The sequence below is a fragment of the Benincasa hispida genome, chromosome 9, assembly GCF_027475165.1.
Source record: "Benincasa hispida cultivar pf3 chromosome 9, pf3_genome.v1.1, whole genome shotgun sequence".
NCBI lineage: Eukaryota > Viridiplantae > Streptophyta > Magnoliopsida > Cucurbitales > Cucurbitaceae > Benincasa > Benincasa hispida.
In genome coordinates, this window is record NC_143486.1 from 86918519 (window position 1) to 86938275 (window position 19757).

The following is a 19757-nucleotide window of genomic DNA, read 5'->3' on the forward strand; positions in this document are numbered from 1 at the left end:
AGCAAGAGCATCAACTATTTTTAAGATTTATCTAAAGTATGTATTTAAAAGTATAAGGATTAAATTTGAATTTTAACCAAATTTTTAAGAACATGTTTAAAATGTCATTGGAGTACTTATTTTATTATCTTAAATAACTATATGACCTTTTGATTTAGAAGAAATAAGTTTAAAAACAATTTTAGAGAGAATTTATAATTTTTTAAAATTATTTTTACAATTCAAAATATTAAAAAAATAAAAAAATAATTAGGTGCATATGGGGATGTAGTAATTTTTGTGTGTTTCATCAAGATGCTCAATTATAAGTCATCACGTGGTATTTTTTTTTTCTTTTGTGATCGAAGGAGATGCATAGACATTTATGAATGTAGTCTAGGCTACACCTAAGCATTAAAATAAACTACATCAATTATTGAACATATTTTTAAAAAATAAAAGATTAAAAAAGTAAAATTTGAAAATTCAGGACCTATTTGATAATGTTTTCGTTTCCCGTTTCTCATTTTCTGTTTCTAGTTTCTCGTTTTTTATTTTCTAAGAACAAGAAATATGAATATATTTAGCAACTATTTATATTTCTTGTTTCTTGGAAAAAAATAAAATAAAAATAGAAACTTGTTTGACAATCGTTTCTTGTTTTTCGTTACTTATATTTTTTTCAATTACATTTTCTCTTATCTTATAGTTTAAATATTAGTTAAGTAAGTAAAATAAAAGATATATAACATGTATTAAAATATAAAAAAAAATTATTAAATATGTACATTATCAAATATACACAAATCTCAATACAAAATTAATAATAATATTACAACTCTTTTTACGATTCATATGTTGCTAAAATTTAAGTTGCAATGTTATTTGTTACTCAAGTTATTGTTTAAAATGATGTCGACTCAAATCCAACTAAATTATATTCTTATATAACTATCATAATTATAAAATATTAAAGTGAACCTAAATGAATTTTTTACTAAACAAAATTTATATATCATAAAATTCTAAACGGTTTTATATGTACTAAAAATAAAGAGTTTAAGTTTAAAATAATATATAAACAAACATATTGCAAAATTTAAAACTGAAAATTAAAAAATATTTAAATATGCAAACTTTGAATTTTGAAAATCGAAATAGTATATAAATCTATTGGAAAATTCAAAATCAAATTAACATATAAATATAAAAAAATTAATAAAGAAAATAAATAAAAATAAAAGAAAGAAATAAAGAAGAAAATATAGTAAAATTAATATAGATGATAAAGAAATATAAAAACTCAAAAAAAAAAAAAAAAAAAAAAAGAGAGTAAGATCGTTCAGCCTGGGATTTTAACCCAAGATACTGCTGTCATTTGATACTCGGGCGTGTCTACTCACCATCTTACCAAGACTAGTTTTTGAATCATATGAGGTAATAAAATAGAAATAAAACAAGGTTGTAGTTTTTCAAATATTGTCTAATATATTTATAAACGTTTTTCAAATTTTAGAAATAAGAAACAAAAACGGTTATCAAGCAAGTCAATTTCTTAAAAAATGAGAAATATAAATAAGAAACGATAACATTTTCAAACGGGCCCTCAGAGACTAAAGTACACATTCTTAACAACTAAAAAAGTTAAATCTTGAAAACTCATGACCAAATGCACATGTTCATGAAAACTTAAGACTAAAAGATAATTTCTCCATCTTTTTTATTTGATATTTTTTCCTAACAAGTAACAAATACACATGTATAGTTTTGATTTTGATAGACCGAAGAAAATGGGGAAAATTATAAGACCCAGTTGCAACCATGTAAAAAAAGTTACTAAAATTAGGTCCATAGTCTCAATCATATGGATTTTCCAAAAATGACAAAATGTATAAGTCCAACACAATTTCACTAATGGATTAATAAGCAAAAGTCGAAAATACTCCCACGATTGAAAATCTCTTTGCGCCTAGCTTCCTTCGCCCTCACAAAACATTAGGGTTTGCTGTAACCGATTCCTTCTTCTTCAACAGATTCTTCTTCGATTTCTTTTTCGTTCTCCTACGATTACTTCTTCATTCGCCTCCGGTTTCTTCCTCTTCCAATTTTCTTGCTTAGGGTCATTGTTCTTGCTTCAAGTTGCAAAGATGAATGAGGTGCGATTTTTAGATTTTTAAATTTCTACCATAAACTTCATTCTTCTCCTTTCTTACATGCATTTAAATTGTATTAGCTGGAAATGAAATTAAATTAAGATATATGTTTTTTTCCAAATAGTCCTTCGATTTCCTACATGCATTGTCGACAATGAATTGTTTTTCCTTCCTTCGTAGTTATCTTACTTGTAATTGAGTTAATTTAAGATATATATTTGTATTAAGTTTGAATGGAGTTGGATGTGATTATACTATGCGACTGTCTTCTTTTCCCTTAATTATTTTCTTTTCCCTTAATTATTTTTAATCCACAAACTGATGGGACTAAAAATATAGAAAAATAAAATGGTTCAAAGGAAGTTGAAATGATTTTGACTCTAAACAAATATACTCTCCCATTTACATGTATTTATTCTTTGATGAGTGAAACATGAGAATCGGTACCCCATTATATTATTTGATTGTAATGAATTGATGCCTAATTGAATTCATTTTTGTTTATTTTGAACAAACTGGGGTTGAGTTTGAAATAAAGTGAGCAAGTATTGTTGTTTTAGTTTTCCTTGTACATGGTGGAACCAGTGTTATATAGACTCAAATATATATCTAATTTAAATTGTAAATTCTATCTCCATGATTTGGTGAAAGTTAGAAACTAGTCTCTAATTTATAATTAGAATTTAGTACCCATGGTTTGGTAAAATATTAACAAAGGCTTATCTAGAGGAGGCTCATCTTGTTTACCTGTTTTGTGGTTGAATGATGTTGAGTCCCTTGATTGTCTACTGATTGCTTATATATTGTACATGATTTTGCAATCGTGAAAACATTTTTTATTATAGAATCTTTGAATGAAAGCTTTATATTGTTCCAGAGATGTTCCATGCAAATACAACACTGAATCAATGGAAACACATTTAAAACAATTTTCGAAATGCTTATATGCTTATCAAAAACAATAATTAATCTCTCTCGATCTCCGAAAAAAACTTTTAACTTCTCAAAAAACCACATCCAAGAGGCATCATTTTCTGAATCTACTATACTGAAAGCAAGAAATAAAATATTACTATCATCGTCCATCGTTGAGATAGTCAATAACGTTTCGACAAATTAATGTCCCATCAACATAAATATTCGGTCTACAATATTCCAATATTCAACTAATGACCCCATAGCCACGAAGCAATATTTAAAAGGGCCATCTGAATCTAATTCATATTCAGTAAATTACTCTACAAAAGAAAGGAGAAAAAAATAAAGAACTTAGTATTTAGGTGCATGTACAAGTTGTTCACTGATATACTAATTAATAGGTATATCAATAAACTAATACTAACTAGTTGCTATAAAATTGATAAATGACAAAGTAAACAGAAAAAACAAACATGGATTCATTTCTTTTAACCTAAAAAAAAAAAACCTTGGGAATTAAGGCATAAAAATCATCAACATCTTCTTTCAACATCTTCATAATGAATTCTTTTGCCCTCCAAGCTTTATAATAACTAACAACCTCATAATTCATTCGCATTCGGTGTTGAATGATCATAGCTATATCTAAAATTTTCAGCCATATAATGATTAATAAACCGTGAAGATGTCTGCTTGTGAGAAGCACGAACCATCAAAGAGCAATTATGTTAAATAATATACTTTGATTCACTACTTTTTTAACGTGATGCTCTAACAAGTCATTGGCAACCATCTTGAGTACATTTCAACTCAACAGATTTTGAATTTGACCTCAAAGTTCTAAATGCAAAAGTATTCTCTAATGAACTGAAACGACTTCAACAAACAAATCATTCTCATTCAAAAACAAAGCAGAACACATATTGTTAATATGAGAATCTATAAAAACTTCTAATTCACCTTTAAAATCAACCTTAATTGCAAAAGAATGAGAAGCAGCTAAAACCTCTAAAAGTGTATTCACAACATGAGCAACTAAAAGATATTTCATAAATTCATCCTTAATCATAGTAAAAATCCATCATACATCATCATCTTAAAAAATATTAACAACATGTTGAACCCCAACACTACCTAAATTCAATAAAATTGAAAGTTCAATAGATGAATAAAGTTGAAATTCCTTCGGTATGAAGTTAACAAAAGACTAAAAAGGCATCGCTCCCTCAACCAAAACACCAGTTTTGTAGCCTACATATCATTGTCTATCATCCCATTGACCACTATGGAAAACAACTATTGAAAGTTTAACCATAACTACAAAATATTGTAATATATATATATATATATATATATATATATATAACTCAAACTGGTAGTTTGATAGAAATAAGACATCATTCCATTGTATTATTTGATTGCCATCCGAAAGTTAACAAACACAATGATATAACTTACATTGATATATTAGTAAATAACACAAAAGATAGACAATTAGTAAATAGAAATTAGATAAAAAAAACATATGTTAATCCGATAAAAAAACACAAATTATGTATTATCAAATAGAAATTAGATGACAATTAGATAGCAATTATAAAATAAGACACAATATTATTCTTCTCTGTTTGTGAAAAAATAAATCACAAACAGGGAAAACAGTAGACTTATAAGACAGAAATAACTAAGAATCGATCAAACTAAAGGTTGGAATTCATCTAACGAATCTGAGAATTCCAAAAAAAAAAAAAAAGAAAAAAAGAAAAAAAAGAAAAAACAGAATAACAACTAACAGAATATTGCTTGATACAGAAAAGGATAAGAGAGTAAAGAATCCATAAACTTGCATCATAAATATCCATTTGACAAAATCAAAACCGAAACAAGTAGATTTTAGAAAACAACCTATTAGGATGAGAGATGGTGACGACGAACTTCAAAAAATAAAAAAAAAAAAAAAAAAAAAAAAATCAAACAAAAAATTACAACATGAGAAAGTTGAGATATTGTGTAACATTTCGAATTTCAGTAAAATTTAAGTTGATTATCTAAAATTATTGAGTTTAAATTTTCCTTTTATTTGAAAAATTGGAATTTAATTGAAATAATTGAAAAACTTTTATTGGTTAAATTGAATTTAATTGATTAGATATTCGAACTGATTATCTTGAAAATATTTGGAAGGATTTAATTTGGAAATCAAATTGATGGATCTTATACCATTTAATTTTGGTTTTGAAGCTTGAAAAGTTGATTTATTAATTTAATAAAATCTTTGGAGATTTTCGAGATATTATGGTAAAATATTTTATTTATCTTTTCAAAATTTGAAAAATAAAATAAAATAATTGAGATTTTTTCGAAATTAAATGAGGGTAAAAAGAGACAAAAAAAAAAAAGCAATTCGATTTTTCAGCGACAGCTTACACAAAATTATCGATTTTCCGAGTTTGAACCGTTGGATCGTACTCAAATTTGGTCAGTCTGTTCTGTTCGAGACATATTGGACATATAGAGTTTCATTTTGAACGGTTGGATCGTTGTTTATAGCTCTAGTTTGTTCGTAATCACTGCTAAATAAAATCTATAAAGTTAGAAATTCCCCTTCTCTCACTCTCGCAAACCCTCCAAGACTCTCCCTACCAGCCGCTAGTCTAAAGCAACACCCACTACCTATCTATGGTTGCTATCGCCGCTAATGCCATTGTCGTTGATATTTTGGGTAAGTTTTAGAATTCTGAGAGGTTCTTGACCACCCATTAGCTTTTAGCTTAATTTGGTTGATATCCTTTACGTTTCGCTTTTAGATTGAAGTTTGGGAGCGTTTCTGATCACGGTTTAACAAGGGAAACGAGTTTTTGAACATTTACTATTCAAAGTTTGAAGATTAGTGGCGTGCTTTCTAGCAGGGTTTACGATCGTTTGATCCTTTCGTTGGTATTAGTTCAAGTAAATTGTTGGAGTTGGTTGTCGAGATAACTGTCCTTGACTTAATTTGAGGTAAGTGGACCTACGAGTCTAGTTTCATGTTTGACGATGTACCTATGGGCCACTAAACATGCGTGAATCGACAGATTCACGTTCATGTTATTTTTCCAGGTTCACGTTCATGTTATTTTTCCAGGTTTTGATGGTATGCCATCAGGCTACTAGACATGCGAGTCAAGGCAAGACAGTCATTTGGTTTCTTTTCATCATCATAGTTGTTTGAGCCACGGGCCCATAATTCTCTGCTCGTAGATGCATAGTCTGATCCCGGTAATGGGATCACTTATTGAGTATTTTATACTCAACCTTTCTTAATTTATGTTTTTGATAGGAATAGACCAGCGGTGACGAGAGAGACCTATGACCGTGCCATATGAGACATGTAAATCGCTCCCGCTCAGTTTACGTTTTCAAGCTATTTAAAATTTTGATTTGAAACTCGATGTTAGTCAATATTTTATTTAAGTTATTTTTTCTTCATTATTTGAGGGGCCCCGAACAAACGCTTTACTTATTTGTTATTTATTTTGGAAAACTGTCTTTATTATTTTAATGAAATTTATTTTCCTTAATGGTAAAAATGTTTTGAACGTAAATGTGTAATTATGAGTAATGACTCTCATCAGAGTATTCAAAAGGTCAGGTTTGTTTTTAAAAAAAAAACTCCACAAATCGGCTGAGAAATTAGAAATCAAAACCTCAAAATTTTGAAAACAAACTTGAGAAATTCAAAATCAAAACGAGGATTGACTGAGATTCTTAATTGAAACCAATTGTAAACACGGGAGGGAAAGAAATCAAATATTGAGTATGATTCTAGGGCTGGTTGTTGCAGAAAGTTGAATGTTGAGAGAATTCCGCACGTCGAAGATTTCTAAAATACATATTGTGAGTAGAGATGTCCACGGGGCGGGGCTGGGATGCCATTCCCCATCCCCGTCCCTGCTCCCCATTTCATTCCTCATTCTCGTGAAATTTTCCACTAGGATCGAGCCGGGGATTCCGCGCAAAGAATTCGCGGGGATCGGGTTCCCGAATTTTTCCCATTACTTTTTTTTTTCTTTTGTAAAAAACTAATTAATTTAAATCACTAATGTGAACAAATTTTAATTAAATAATTAACTTTATCATTAAATTGTTTATTATGGTTATTTTTATATGACAATTTGAATTTAAAAATAAATTATCCAAATTTTGGCTTAAAAATAATTAATTTTTTTAGTTGAAAAAAAATAAATATAAATCAAATTATTTACATATATAATCTAAATTTAAACATATTCATTATGTTTTCCAATAAATAATCAAATTTGAAATTTAAATATAATATTTATATAATAATAATAATAACATAACATTAGATAGAATATGTAAAAGTTAATCGGGGACGGAGAATGGAGCTGGAACGGGTTGGAATAAGAAAAAAAATTCTAAGAAATACTATATACATATTTATTTAACGGGGCAGGGCCCACGGGGCCGTCCCCGTGGTTGGAATAAGAAAAAAAATTGCTAAGAAATACTATGTACATATTTGTTTATTTAATCATATACGATTCCAGGTATATATTAAAAAAAAAACTACCTGATGCAATTTCTCAAATTATAAATACAAAATGGACAAATTGTTATTTGTTTACCGCCATAATCCGCAGAAGAAGAACCTTGATTTTGATCAGTGAGGAAGATGATAGCAGAGATATTGCGGATGCCCTACAACACCGCCGTGCAGATGGCAATGGCTTCGCTCGAGCGAAATTTGTTGCCGGACGCCGTCATTCGAAGGTTCATCCGCTTGTTAATCGCCAATCGTCTTCGCTCCGGCTACAAGCCTTCCTCTCAACTCCAACTCTCCGATTTGCTCCACTTTGTACTATGTAACGCCTCATATTTTTCTCTTTCTCTGTATTACAGTCGTTTGACGAGGATAAATTATTAAATGAGGGCGTTCGTTCGGAAAATGATCGAGGGACCGTAAATAGCTATGTTCTACTTCAAGTCTCAAAGATTATTGAACTGATCGAGTAAGATAGGAGGAAATAATTGTGCTTTTTTCTGCAGCTTTAAGGGAAATGCCCATAGCTATTAAGACTGATCGGCCAAATGCTCAACATTACGAACTACCAACATCCTTCTTCATGTTGATTTTAGGGAAGCATCTCAAATACAGGTAGTGAAATTCTTAGGAATTCTTACCAAGTGATTATGATACAAAGAAATTACTCTCTTTCTTCACACCACTGATAATTGTATACACGTTTCCATACTATGGATGTGAATTTACAAAGATATGCACACATGATATTTTGATTACTTGTTTCTGCGAGACCGATAAATTTTAGTACCTATTAAAGATGTTTTATGTTCCTCAATGTGAATGTTCTTTCGTAGATTGATACAATAGACGAGCTTGTAGTTATGTATATAAGCTGGATAAATCAGTGTAATTGTGATTTGTGAAGTCAATCCCCATATACAAGTAACAGATAACAAAACAATAGTAGCATCTAGAGTGTATTGTAGAGATTTCTAGGTAAATCCCCGCGAGTATTAGGACAAAAGACAAGAAAAAGAGACCCAAATATGTCTTACGTGATATACCAAGCTTCAAGTTTCCTGAACTTTATCACTTTAATAACCTTTCAAATGATATGCTGTTGCAGCTGTTGCTATTTCAATGACAAGTCAAGTACCTTGGAAGATGCCGAAGAGGCAATGCTACAAATGTATTGCGATAGATCACAACTGAAGGATGGCCACACTGTTCTTGATATTGGATGTGGCTGGGGATCGCTCTTATTGTACGTTGTCCAGAATTATACGAACTGTAGGGTAACAGGAATTTGCAATTCAACCACGCAGAAAGGTTACATTGAGGAGCAGTGCAGGTAATTTAGAGGATATAATATTAAATTACTTTATCAACTTAAGTTTTTGGGCCAATCGGTAATTAATATGGTACTGGAGTCTAGGAGGTTCTTTGTGCAAACATTGTGTTGGGTCTTCTATATATTTCAAGTCCATAAGTGAGGAGATGATATAATATTAAAGTTATCGTCACCCATCAACTTAGTTTTGAGTTACTCGATAATTTGAATTTTCTTTTAAGATTTGTTAATTATTTGACATGATCATTGGGTTTGACATCTTTTGAGTGAGTTATTTTCCATTAACAATCGAAAATTCGAAATGTGGTTTTAGGGATCTTCAACTGCATAATGTCAACATCATAGTTGCAGATATCAGCACATTTGAAATGGAAGCTCAATATGATAGGATATTTTCCGTTGAGATGTTTGAGATGACTGATTTCCCGATATAGTTCCATTTTTCTCATACACATTGTAACGTGGTAAAGAACTTTGTTTATTTTTACCCCAGCAGCATATGAAGAACTACAAGGACCTTCTCAAAAAAATATCAGGATGGATGAAAAAGGATGGTCTCCTCTTTGTTCATTATTTTTGCCATAAAGTTTTTGCCTATCACTTGGAGGTACGTGTTGATTTGGATTTTTATGTGGAAAATTCCATCCTGTTATCACTTCATGGCACGGGCCATTGCTTGATTTTCGGTTGATCCAATGCCTTTCATTCTCAAGTTTATGAGGTAGATTTCTTGATAAACCGATGATATACTGTATATATTGTATTACGGACAATTTTATGGCCCCGTGTTATTTAGGATATAAATGAAGAGGATTGGATTGCTAAATACTTCTTCACGGGCGGTACGATGCTTTCTGCAAATCTACTTCTCTATTTTCAGGTGATAACTGCGATGTGCTTTCCTCTCTAGATTTTTTAAGGCATGGTTTTTTGCCTCTTTGGTTTTAAATTTTTGAAATTTAGGTTTATAGGTCTCATTTCCATTTCCATCTATGATTTTTTTTGTTTTATTAGAATTTTAATGTTGTCTTAAAAAGACGAAGACAATTTAAAAATAGAGTGAAAATAAGCATATGGTTAAAAAAAAGAGGCATTAGTAAAATAATGTCATTTAAAAACTTATTAGAAAAATATAATTGTTCTCAATATATACAAAAGTATGAGATGTTATGTTCAAGAAGTTGTATATCTCAAATAGGCATGTCTAACCTAAGTCAATGTCCCATATAAGAAAACAGGGTATGTTTTGTTACTTTGGCCAAACATGTTTCATACCAACCATATAATTTCAACGTTTCCACTAAATGTATCATACTAACCAAATAATTTCATTGTAAGTCTAAAAACATCCAATACGATCGTGTATAAGAGTTTTAAAACGGATTATTTTTGGTATTCATGTAGACTATTATTCTCTTTGTCAAATACTCCTCAGACAGTGAATTAGTGATTATCAATAACGACTTATTTATTTCTATTTGATTTTAAATCTGAGGATTTTATAGTTATGCCACAAGAATATTAAATTCGAGGCTTTTGCTTTTTCAATATAGGATGATGTGACTGTCATTGATCATTGGCTCTTGAATGGCAAGCACTGTACTCGGACAAGGTAACAGTGAAACTATTGTATTAAAGCCCTCAGTTATGCTAACATTTCACTCTAGAGAACAAAATCTTTCCTAAATTAGGTTAAATTATAAGGAGTATTCCCTTCATCTTTGTCATTTGTTTTTAAAATATCACTGGATTTAAAAAAATTACAATGATCTCCTTGATCTTCTATAACAATTCAAAATTATGAAATTATTAGAACTTTAGATGAAAATTAATATAGTGTGACCGTAATCTAGAACGAAAATTTGGATCACCGTCACATCTTTTAAGGTCCCAATTTTTATCTAATCGATTTCTTTTCTATTCCTAGGTAGAAGTTTTGAAATGTTTATAGAGATTCAAGGGTAATATTGCTACTTTTGAAAATTTAGAGGTACATATGAACTCAACGACGAAGACCAAGTGTAATTTCAATAATTTAGCACCTAAATTAAATGTCAAAGGCTCAATGCTAGATTTGCTTTTAGTTTCTTTGGAAAGTGTGACAGACATATGCATTGAATACATCATGTGCGCAGTGAGGAGTGGCTCAAAAGAATGGACAATAATATAGTTTCAATAAAGCCAATAATGGAGACTACTTATGGGAAGGATTCAGCTATGAAGTGGACTGTTTATTGGAGAACATTCTTTATTGCAGTTGCTGAATTATTTGGTTACAACCATGGAGAAGAATGGATGGTTAGCCATTTCCTATTCAAGAAGAAATGAAGCAAGCAAAGCTCTAATCATCGAGGCAACAAATTAATAGGTTTAAGCTGCAACTTTTCTTCCTAAATATTAAATAAAATCCGTCAATAAATAATAAAATCCAAATATACATACTAAAAAATATATGGGTTTGACTGTTAAAAGAATTAGGCATGGTTAGACCAGGAAACATACTTTTATTATGCTATCATAAATATACCAAATTTAAATATTAAATATTATTAAATGTTTGAAATATCACAATGAAAATATCAAACCTTAATTTTACAGAAATTTCGATGGAAATAACGATAAACTATTGATTTCAATGGACATTTCTTTGCTCGCCGTTCAAACCTTGGAATCGCCGTTCTATAAGGCTTAAGTTTTCCTCACACAGGACAAGATAAAACGGTGGTTTATAGAACGGCGAGCAAAGAATTTAAGGGTAGAATTTTTGGCGTAATATTGGAGCCACACAGAAATGGCGGAGCTTATTCAGATGCCCTACGACGTCACTGTCCGTCTTGCATTGGCTTCTCTCGAACGGAATTTGTTGCCGGACGCTGTCGTAAGAAGGTTCACCCGCTTGTTACTCGCCTCTCGTCTTCGCTCCGGTTACAAGCCTTCCTCTCAACTTCAACTCTCCGAATTGCTCCATTTCGTACACTGTGACTCCTCATCTCGTTCTCTCTCTGTAATTTATGTAGAGATACTAATTATGTCGTTCATGGCGATTGATTCTGCCTCGTTCTGCAGCTTTAAAGGAAATGCCCATAGCAATCAAGACTGATAAGCCAAAAGCTCAACACTATGAAGTACCGACCTCCTTCTTCAAGTTGGTTTTGGGTAAAAATCTCAAGTACAGGTAGTGAAATACTTGGAAATTCTTACAAACCTATTAGAATAATCTACTTTCTATTTCACGCCACTGATAGTCTCATACATCTCATACATCTTTTCATTTGATTTAATATGGACATGAATTTTTGAATTAATTATTTGTCTGATGTATAGATGTACTGTAGTTGTAGCGGTACATGTTTATTATGTCATGTATGTCTTACAATAGATGTTATATCGTAGATTGATTTGAAATCTGATCTTGTAGTTATGTATATGAGCAGAGGATGAATGTTATTGTGATTTGTGAAGTCTTGCCCTCTTAAAAGTAGGCATTTAGAGAGCGCCGCCATAGTTGACTTAGCTTGATTGGGGCCTCTTGTAGGCGCTTTCGAATTCTTTAATCTTTTCATTGAAACGCTTGGTTTTTCCATTGGAAAAACCTCTAGTTCATGTTATAGATAGAGCTTTGCAGGTCATTCCAAGCCAGAACTGCAGAGAAACAAGAAAAATAGCTTCAAATTCTCTTAATATAAACAACGTAATAGCCCCTTGCATGATCTATTGCTGCAGTTGTTGCTATTTCAATGACAAGTCAAGTACTTTGGAGGATGCTGAGGATGCAATGCTACAAATGTATTGCGAAAGGTCACAACTGAAGGATGGTCACACAGTTCTTGATGTTGGATGTGGCTGGGGGTCACTCTCATTGTACATTGCCCAAAAGTATAAGAATTGCAGGGTAACAGGAATTTGCAATTCAACCACGCAGAAAGCTTATATTGAGGATCAGTGCCAGTAATTAGCTTTCCTCCATGTGCTTTGAATTTGATTTCAGATTTGTTAATTACTCAACATGAAGTTGGGTACAGTATCTTTTAAGTTCTTTTCCATATTAGATGCAGCATAAATTAACAGCTAATAATTAATATATGGTTTCAGGGATCTTCAACTGCATAATGTCAACATCATAGTTGCAGACATTAGCACATTTGAAATGGAAGCTGAATATGACAGAATATTTTCCATTGAAATGTTTGAAGTAACTAATTTCCTGTAGTAGTTTCATTTTTCTTACCTGAATTGCAACGTAGTATAAAACTTTATCAATTTTTACCCGAGCAGCATATGAAGAACTACAAGGATCTTCTCAAGAAAATATCAGTTTGGATGAAACAGGATAGTCTCCTTTTTGTTCATCATTTTTGCCATAAGGTTTTTGCCTACCACTTTGAGGTAGGCTTGATTCAGCTTTATATGTGTGTGTGTGTATATATATATATATATATGAGGTCTCATATTTCTATATGGCTAGAGTCCTTCATTACTGGCAGGATTCAATGCTGCTCACGTTTTATATGGTAGGCTTCTTGATAAACAGAAAATATTATGTATTGCTAACCATTTTATGGCCCAATTATTCAGGATGTAAATGAAGATGATTGGATTACTAGATACTTCTTCGAAGGTGGTACAATGCCTTCCGCAAATGTACTTCTCTATTTCCAGGTGATAGGCCTCCTTCCATTAGAACTATAATCTCTTATTTACAGTCCCTGTTAGATGAATTTTTTCCCCTCCTCCTCCTGGTGGTGGTTGTTGAAGAAACCACACTTTCATGGATTAAAGTAAAAGAACATAGGTTAAAAAACATTTTTGCTTTCTAAATTTTTATGAAAACAACAATTTAGTCCTTGAACTCTAGTTTTTTACTATTTAGTTCTTGTATTTTCAATTTTGTAATAATTTAGTTCTTGAACTTTAGTATCTAACAATTTAGTCCCCAATATAAAAAATCATCAAAATTAGACGTCAGTTTTTATTGTTTTATGATGTACATTTTGTATTTTGTAAAAATATTGAGTCTCCGTTAGTTTATTAGTTTATTTATGCAATAAATTTCATTAAACTTTAACACTAGTTTCTATAATAAGGACTAAATCATTACAAATTTCAAAGTATAAAGACTAAATTATTATATAATAAAATTTATGAGCTCAATTGTTACAAAATAAAAAATACAGTAATAGAAAAGTCTTTACAAATCAAAGTTATGGAACTTAAAAATGCGCATGTGATGTACCTAAGATGTTGGCAAAGATTGTTGTAGAGAGATTGTGCATGTGGGTCCCATAAAATGAAATAAAGTCTATTTTATGAGAAGTTAATGTAGAACTCTCTCTTTTTAGTGTGTTATACTACAACGCTATTGCTAAGTACTCATACATCTCAAGTTATAACTGCCTAACTATCATGTAAGGATGGCCAAAGTGTACAAATAGATCATCTGTGTAAGAATCTATACTCACTTTTGCTATTATTACTGAGAACTATTTCATCATTTTTTACACTCCAACTTGATGATTATGACCAACTAAGAACTTTATGGTAAAACCACAAGAAACTTGACTTGAGTTGTATAATTTTGCTTGTTACACACAGGATGATGTTTCGATTGTAGACCATTGGCTTGTGAATGGCAAACACTATTCTCAAACAAGGTAATGCTGAACTATTTTAACGATTCTAATGTATGTACTATGTAATCGTGCACACATTTAAAGAACAAAATATCTTTTAAACTAAATGTTGAAGTCTCCATGCCAGATTTGTTTTTATATTTTAGAAATGTGAGATAAAAACAATATTTAACACATTCCGTTGCAGTGAAGAGTGGCTCAAAAGAATGGACAAGAATGCGGATTCAATAAAACCAATCATGGCAGCTACTTATGGCAAGGACTCGGCTGTAAAGTGGACTGTTTATTGGAGAACATTCTTTATTGCAGTGGCTGAGTTGTTTGGGTACAACAATGGAGAAGAATGGATGGTTAGCCATTTCCTGTTCAAGAAGAAATGATAGCAAGCAACAAATAGCTCCTATAATCTAAGCGTCCATAGAAGAAGGTGCGATTTTTATGGTTTTGGATTTTATTTCTTCCTTGAACTATTAATTTGGTGAAGCGATATGATCCAATATTTCCTGTTTATTACAATATTTATATTAGCGCAGTGTATGGATGATGATATTTGTTACGTTAGTCAGATTGTTGGGACCACGTGGCATTTTACCAAAACTTTGTAGGTAATTTGGTGATGAATTGTTTGCACTAATTTCAATTCAATAGAGTTGTTTGTGCAAAAACAATTGTATACATCTTTTACTACTATTATTTTCTCTTTTGATGTTAGTAGCAAAGGGAATCAAAACATCAACTCGAGTATCGAGTGTAGCTTAACTAGCTTTGACATTTGAACTTTGAAGGATAAATCTCACTCCACTCTCACGTGATAACAAATAGAGAGAAGTATATTTTTATTTCATAAGTTTTAGATCTAGTTTTTATTTAGTTCTTATGTTTCAAATTGGAATTACAATTTATCTTTGAGTTTTGAATTTTACTTCAGTTTTTAGGTTTAAATTTGATTTTTTTCTTTTTACTAAATACTTACTTTTAGTCTTTATTATTAACTATCGTTATTAATTTAAATGAATTTTAAAAAATCACAATAATTAGTTAAGCATCACCATGTTTTCTTATTACTTCTAGAATAATTTAAAAATTTTATTTCATAATTATTTTAAATTAATTAACTAAATAATTTTATATAATTTAATAATATTCTATTTAAGGGAAATACACCTTGACAATGAATTTATTTGAAGGAAAAAGTTGTGCGATTTGTAGAAGAGGAAACATATGCGCTGTTGTAAGTTAGGAAATGAAGAGTATGGAACCTAGTGTGTTTGAGAGTATGTATGGTTCAAGTTATCCCATATGCAACTGTAATGATATATTTTTTAGAGTGGTCTACTTTTTCTCCTATTCCTTCTTCGAGTACAATTATCTGATAACGCAGTTGTGAATTTTTAGGGCTCACGATTTAAGTAGATAAGATATAAAATTGATGTTTTACAGTAATGCGACCTACAACCTCTTTGGGCTAAACAAGGAGTAGAGTTCACAATTCGTAATTTTCAACTTCTTGGGCGAAAGAGTGTGTTTGGGGCGTGGCTTTATGCAAAAGTTGTGTTTGTTGCCCTTTGGTTTTGTAAGGGTGATAATCGGTTCGGTTTTGTTGGTTTTATGGTCAACCAAGAATCAACCGAACCAATTAATTTAATAAGGAAGAGATACAAATCGATGTCTAGTAAATAACCAAATTAATGGATTGGTTTTTATTTGGTTCAGTCTATTGTCGGTTTGATTTTTAGTTTTTGACGATTTTAATTTTAATTTTTAAATTGGTGTTGAGTTGGTCATTTTTGCTAATTTTGAATTAAAATTGGGTCCATTTCTTTCTTGGAGAATTGGATTGTATGGCAGAATTTGATGTTTCATTCTGAAAAATGACAAAACTGCCTGAGAGCAAGTTCTTTTTTAGGCCTTCTACATGTCACACTTGTTGAATCACGTGAACTGTATTATCATGGAACTTCAACTTGATAGTCCAATATCAACAATCTTCAAGGCATGATAATTATAGCTAGACACAAATCCTCTAGAGGTAGGTTCAGAAAACTATGGCAACTCATATGGATGCCACATGACCACAAATTTTTAAATCCCTGATTTGCCTTTGCCTTGTAGATGTTATTGTCGATGAAACTACAAATACTAGGTAATTCCAAAATAGAAAACAAGGTTATATGTACCGGGTAATTTTTTATATTTGTCAATGACAACCGTCCTCTTAATTTTGAAATAATTTATATATTTTATTATTATTTTAGATTCTATTTAACTACATTTCGAATTTATCTCAATATCCAGATTTTTCTATCAAATTTATATTTGAAATATCCATATATTATTAAAAACTTCTTTTATCTATATATTTTTATTAAAATCTCTATATTGTTTTTGCTTTCATCGATTTAGGTTTTTTTGTGGTTTCTTTAACAAACTACTGTTTTTACTATAACTTTACAATTAGGATTTGATTTAAAATAAACCAATCTCTTCCTCATTTTTCTCTCTTTTGAAATTGAAATTTATTTTTAATATAAAAAGTAGATTTTGATAACCACTTCACGAATTGATTTAAAATAAATCAATCTCTTCCACATTTTTCTCTATCATCTTATTATATTATTATATCATTAATTTATCTTTTTGAAAAACAAATAAGTATTCACTCTTGCAATCTTGCTAGTTTTGTTGTGCCTAATTAGATTTTTTCATAGGTTTTTGTGGTTGATGGAGTTATAAATATAATGTTATTGTTGAAACTTATGAAAATGGAATTATGAATAGAGTGTAATTGTAAATAAACGGAACTCCCTTCCTAATTTTTCTCCCGAGTTATATTTGAATTTATAATTTATTATCAAATTAGATTTTATCTAACTACTTATTGGATTTTTTATTAATCCAAATAAATAAAAACTTATTGTTTTTTCTCTCCAATTTATATTTGAATTTATTTTTTATTATCAAATTTGATTTTATCCAACTAACTTTTGATTTGTTTATATGTTTGTTACAAATTCAATTGTATCTAAATATATATGTATATTTATATTATTTTATACATATTGTTATAAATTAATTTGGTCTCTTTTTTTCTTTATATTTTCGATGTTTTCAATTTTTCATATATAAACATGTAAAAATGACTTGTTGAATCTAAAAAGAAACATATAAATGAGAATTAAATTTTAAATGTTTGAAACACAAACATATGAGTGTGTATATATATATTTTTCAGTTTATTACTAATATTAATATTAGTATTCTTATTCTTATTATTATCATCATAATAATTATTATTTATTAAAAGAAGATAACAAAAAACCCTAAATCTCATCTTCCTCATCTTCTTCAATTAGCCACCCCAAAATCTCATTTTCTCCTTTGCAATCACATGTTTGGATTCCATTATCTTGGCTAAGCTTTTAACGACCACCCTCACCAGGTTGCCGACTTTTTTTAATTCTTCACATATTCAATTGCCAAAACAACTCTACTGGTAAAATCAACTTTGCTCTGGAGAAAGTCCATTGTTGTATACATCCATAAGTTTCTAATGACCCCTATATAGGGTGATTTTTAATTTTGTTTCTGGAATGTTTAGATACTTTTAGAATGTCTAGGCAAAATGTATTTGTGATATTCATGTTGTTTTTTAAGCAGTGTATCTCTACATTTTCATTTGTACTTAATTTTGTTGTTTTTAGGGTAATGTTGTCATTTACTAATTAGTATTTTTTATTATATAAATTCGTTTTGCTATTTTTATAATTTTGAATTTTTTTTGCCATTTTTCCAAATGAAACTTTAAAATTTGCTGTTTCTCTTGTCAGTCCTTCTTTCTTTATAGATTGAAATTGGATACTTTTTTTTTAAAAAAATTTTCTAAGTACTTTCTAAGTAAAAAAACATGAGCTCTATGATAATTGGTCTTTATTTTAAACATTTAATATATATCCACCATAATAATAAGGTGTTAGAGTTTATTTTTAAAGGATTTTGAAAGGTATATATACCCTCGATTCGGCTCGGTTCTGATTGATTTTTTCAAACAAAATCTGATTTGAACTAATACTTTTTAGTTTTCTTTAAATACAAATCAATATGTCCAATTTTGTACTAATAAGTTAAACCAAACCAATGGATTGGTTTGTATTAATTTGGTTTTTCGATCTTTTGTTGTACTGCTATGGTTTTATCTCAACTTTGGTTTGGTTTCTTTTCTTTTCTTATTTTTTATATTTATTTTGTTGGTTCAAAATTATCCATAACATTAATGTTGATCTTCTTGGATGATCGGCCTTTAGGCTTGATGATCTTGTTGGAGGATCGACTTTTGGACTTGTTAATCTTTTTAGATGATCAACTTTTGGGATTGTTGATCTTTGGGTCAAGACTCTGGTTTGTTAATTGGTTTGGATCAGCTCTGGTTTGTTGATCGGTTTGGATCGTCCTCTAGCTTGTTGATCTATTGATTTTGATTTGAGAGCTAGTAAGCATGAATTAGGGAGATCAATTTTTAATTTGTAGATGATGAAAAGATGATTAATTTGATGAAGAAGTCATTGGAGAAGAGATACTCAAATTGTTGAAGAAGAGACGGTCTATTCGTTAGAGAAGAGATGCTCAATTTATTGAAAAAGAGACCATCTATTCATTAGAGAAGATATGCTCAATTTGTTGAAGAAGAGGTAATTTATTAGTTGGAGGAGAGATGCTTAATTTGCTGAAGAAGAGATGATCTATTCGTTGAAGAAGAGATCCTCAATTTATTGAAGAAGAGGCGATCTATTCATTGAAGAAGAAATGCTCAATTTGTTGAAGAAGAGGCGATCTATTCATTGGAGAAGAGATGCTCAATTTGTTGAAGAAGAGGCGATCTATTGGTTGGAGAAGAGATGCTCAATTTGAAGATGTAGCATTCAACTTTAAGCGATTGATGTCTCGAGCTTGAAGGAGACGACATTCATTTGAAGCTTATTTCTTTAAGTGAATGTAGAGAAGTTCAAGTTTTTTGGGAAAGTCTTTTTGTGTGCGTACAACTTGTATAGTCCCGTGCAAAGTAGCGTGCGCCTTCAATTTAATACGTCACCTTCTTACTAGGAATGGATATCTTCAATTGCTTTTGTGCTACCTCCAATTTGTTGTGTTGTCCCAGTAGGAATGAGGATGTTCAATTTGTGGTGTTGCCCCCGATTGGGGTGAAC

At 30.4% G+C, this 19757-nt stretch overlaps 2 protein-coding genes across 2 annotated transcripts; both read left to right on the forward strand.

Moving 5' to 3' along the window:
- Window positions 1-7605: 7605 nt before the first annotated feature.
- On the forward strand, window positions 7606-11254 carry LOC120084925 ((S)-coclaurine N-methyltransferase-like). Its single transcript, XM_090317891.1, has 8 exons — window positions 7606-7915; window positions 8100-8208; window positions 8702-8926; window positions 9240-9337; window positions 9421-9533; window positions 9723-9806; window positions 10480-10538; window positions 11062-11254. Exons 1-8 carry the CDS (start codon window positions 7726-7728, stop codon window positions 11252-11254), a joined length of 1071 nt encoding a protein of 356 aa, XP_090174017.1. The 5' UTR covers window positions 7606-7725.
- Window positions 11255-11717: 463 nt separating this feature from the next.
- LOC120085913 ((S)-coclaurine N-methyltransferase-like) lies at window positions 11718-15221 on the forward strand. Its single transcript, XM_039042225.2, has 8 exons — window positions 11718-11904; window positions 11993-12101; window positions 12650-12874; window positions 13019-13118; window positions 13202-13312; window positions 13502-13585; window positions 14519-14577; window positions 14744-15221. The coding sequence occupies exons 1-8, from the start codon at window positions 11718-11720 to the stop codon at window positions 14934-14936; spliced, it is 1068 nt and encodes a 355-aa protein (XP_038898153.2). The 3' UTR covers window positions 14937-15221.
- Window positions 15222-19757: the final 4536 nt, after the last annotated feature.